This window comes from Otolemur garnettii, unplaced genomic scaffold (assembly GCF_000181295.1).
Source record: "Otolemur garnettii isolate 467f Iridium unplaced genomic scaffold, OtoGar3 scaffold00013, whole genome shotgun sequence".
NCBI lineage: Eukaryota > Metazoa > Chordata > Mammalia > Primates > Galagidae > Otolemur > Otolemur garnettii.
In genome coordinates, this window is record NW_003852408.1 from 15,776,402 (window position 1) to 15,780,014 (window position 3,613).

General features: G+C 41.7%; 1 protein-coding gene across 1 annotated transcript in view; it reads right to left on the reverse strand.

Moving 5' to 3' along the window:
- Positions 1–2,509: 2,509 nt before the first annotated feature.
- The window catches only part of SMARCAL1 (SWI/SNF related, matrix associated, actin dependent regulator of chromatin, subfamily a like 1), a 58,994-nt gene continuing 57,890 nt past the window's right edge, over positions 2,510–3,613 (reverse strand). The window contains 1 exon segment of the mRNA XM_023510439.1: positions 2,510–2,795. Within this exon segment, the coding sequence (XP_023366207.1) occupies positions 2,577–2,795 (219 nt within the window). The 3' untranslated portion in view covers positions 2,510–2,576.

A 3,613-nucleotide genomic window follows, 5' to 3' on the forward strand; every position in this document is an offset into this window, starting at 1 on the left:
CCGAGCCGATTTTAAGATTCTTTAAGGGTACACTGGATGACAGAAATAAAAGTGGGGTGAGATGGACCCAGAGTTTCTTCATTCCATTGGACACTCTCAGAAAACACATTTCTGGAGGTCTAGACTGAGCTGTGAAATCCAGGAGAAAAAGGAGTTAGTGCAGAAATCCTTGTTTAAAGCTTCTGTAAAATTACGACAAAGCTAAAACACTCCTGTCATTCTATCACCAGTGTTGTCATAGCCATTGTATTGGCACAACGTATTACTTTCTCTATATTTAGATTCACAAAGTTGTGTTACAATTGCCTACAGTACTCAGCACAGTAAGGTGGTATACAGGCTTGTAGCCAGAGCAATGGTCTATGGCTACAGTTATTCACTCTATATAAATAAGTCCAAGTGTCTTTTGCTGACTTATACAGAAATGGCTAGGAGACCCTTAACAAATTTCAGAGGTCTGATAATACATAGGCTTGTCATGTAAATAAAATTTGCTTTGGGGGACCTCAGGGACATCTCAAAGAAAAGAATGAGTTTTTCTCCATAACAGCTGAAACTGAGGCTCAATTTGAGGCCTCAGGTGAAGGCCCAACAGGCCATACTCATGAAAACAGCAGAAGGATAGTGGTCTCACATAGGAGCCCTAAATTTCAAGGAATGAGAGCAAGCCCTTCCACGGCAGCCACTGATCTGGCTCCTTGCAGTATCCCAAGGGGCATCTGTGCAGCAGATCCCGAGGTGAATACAGCAAGGACTTAGTCACTTAACAGTAGTGATTATCCTAAGCAATACCAGGTATGTATGTCTCTAAAATCATCTCCCATTTTCCTTTGATTTTGGAAGTAGAACCACTGCATGGGTATGCCCCATAGGCCCTTTGTATCCTAACTATATTCCTGGAATAAGAAGAACCTATTGATAGAAGTAGAGAATGAGATCCTAAGAGATAAAGCACTTGATCCCAGCTCAGGACAGTTAAGAAAGAGGAAGAAAGCTTGGTGCTCAAAATCTGTTGAATGAACAGTGGGAGGGAAATGTGGGCAGAGATTTTCCAGTGGTACCCATGGAACAGCTGCATGAAAACTTCCCTAGGGGGACTTGAGTAAGGAGCAGGCAGGTAAAAGCGTCTCAAGAAACATCTGCAGTCATAGAAGAGGCTCTATAATGTTTCTCAAGCTTTGTGGTTCAAACACATAGGCCAGAAGCCATGGAAAGGCACTGGGGCAGGTGAGGAAGAAATGCTCCTTTCTACAATTCTCTCAGAATCTGACTGTAATCCCCAAACCTTTCTGCTTCCTGGGTCTTAACTCATTCCACTTTTCACTAATGAAGTGACTGTGCTGTTTCCATTAATGAACCTCCAAGACTGCAAAAACCCACGTATGCAGCCATACGGGAAAAGTTTCTGAAGAATTTTACCATCTCTTTCCATATAGGCTCTGTCCCCACTGGGCCACCTCCCACCAGGCCACCATGGCTCCTGAGCACCTGCAACCTGGGGCTACTCAAACCGCGCTGCTATCAGTATCAAATACACATTGTATAGCAGACTTAGTGCAAAAAACAGACTATAAAATTTCTCTTTAATCACTTTTTAAATATTGTTTAGAAGTTGAAATGATAATATATTGGGTTGAATGAATTATTAATCTTTTAAAAGTATGTTCTATTAGAGAAGTTAGAATCACATGTGCAGCTTGCATAATATTGCTATTGGACCATGCTACCTAAATCAGGGGTTAGCAAACTGGACAGTGGGCAAAATCCGGCCTAAGTCTGTTTATGTACAGCTTCACATTTTTAAATGGCTGAAAAAATCAAAAGAATAATTGTGACACGTGAAAGTTAATGAATTTCAAATTTCAGTGTCCATTCATAGTTTAATTTCATTTGCTTTTTCATTTTTTTTGAGACAGAGTCTCAAGCTGTCATCCTAGGTAAAGTGCCATGGCATCATAGCTCACAGCAACCTCCAACTCTTAGGTTTAAGAGATCCTCTTGCCTCAGTTTTTCTATTTTAATTAGTGTCAGGGTCTCACTTTTTGCTCAAGCTGGTCTTAAACTCCTGAGCTCAAGCAATCCAGCCACCCCACCTCCCACAGTGCTAGGATTACAGGCATGAGCCACTGTGCCTGGCCTCCATACATGGCTTTATTGGAAGAAAGGACTTACAGCCAGCTGTTGCCTCACCCATTTATAGGCTCTGGAAAGGCTCATGCAAAATTTTTCTCTTTTGTTCAGTGAATTATTGCCAGTACCTAGGACAGTGCCTGGTACATATATATTTTGCTGAGTTGTGTAGGAAGCAACTTGTTAATTTAAAGAATGTACATTATCAACTACTATAATTTGCTATCTCCAGTTCTAAGCCAGAAGGGCCTAGGTTAATTCATACCCCGGGCAAGGCTACACTAACAACACGGGAATGGACATGCTGACAGTGGCCTAGTATCCTGCTGATCGTGGAGACAGACACAGGTGCTGCTACAATGACAAGAGAAGTACAGGCTTTAAAAATAAAATACCTTATTTTATTTTAATCAATTTCATGATTTTTAAATTTCCCCTTCCCACTTTTACAAGGGAGAGGTAAAGCTGTCCCAGTTATCAAAAAATTCAAATCTTCTTTTCTTCGGTGGACTGGGTGTCAATGTGCTTTCATCCAAGGAATCTCCTGTGCCCTGTGAACTACTTCCTGGGTCAAAGGACTCTGCTGCCTCCAGGAGCTCCATATCACTTCCATATTCCTCAAAGGACTTCTGGAATAAGTCATAGATCTTCTGCTGCTTTGGGTCCTTCATTAGAGAGAGAAAAGAAAAGATAAAAGGAAGAACCCAGGCTCTAACACTGACTCTCATCATGGAAGAGAGAACACAAAGGTGAGAGAGCGCACATTTTAGTTACACAGATCAGGGAGCTACACCGTGGCCAGTGCAGATCATCTCAGCAAACTCTCACTAACATAACCTTAATGCCTTAGTGTCTGACATCTTACCTTCTCTGCCATTCACTGCTTTAGTAAAAAAAAAGAAATGGCCCTGAGAGCAACAACAAAGCTGTTAGTATGTTGTAATTTATACTGGATATAAATATTTAACATTTCTTCCATTATAACTTTCCAATCAGTATTTTAGTACTGAACTAGCTCCCAAGATCTCACTTCTTCCAAAGGCTTTCTCTACTGAAGGGTAATTCCACTCCTAAATCTGTGTTCAGCCAAGCTTTTACCTAATTCCACCAAGTGCAGCTATCCATTGTTGATAATGGTGTAGTGGCAAACCCACACCCAGGGCTTCCAACCATACCCCGTGGGCTCACTATCCCTCCTAGGCTGATCTCTCATAAGTCTAAATCCCCAGCCCTGACCAATCCCGAGGTGCATTTCCAAATCTCCACTAACATCCTACCATTTCATTACCTAAACTTGGTTAAAATCAAACCATTTCTCATCTCAGTCCTACACTCCCAAATGCTTCTCTTCCCATAAGCCTATTCTTGAGTGTACTAAAAACCTTTACAGCTTGCTTGCCTGCAATCACCAGGGCACCGAGTCTGTAGCTCATGAAAGTTTGTTTCTCCCATCTGTCCCCTTTTTATATTTCCAGGTGCCTTC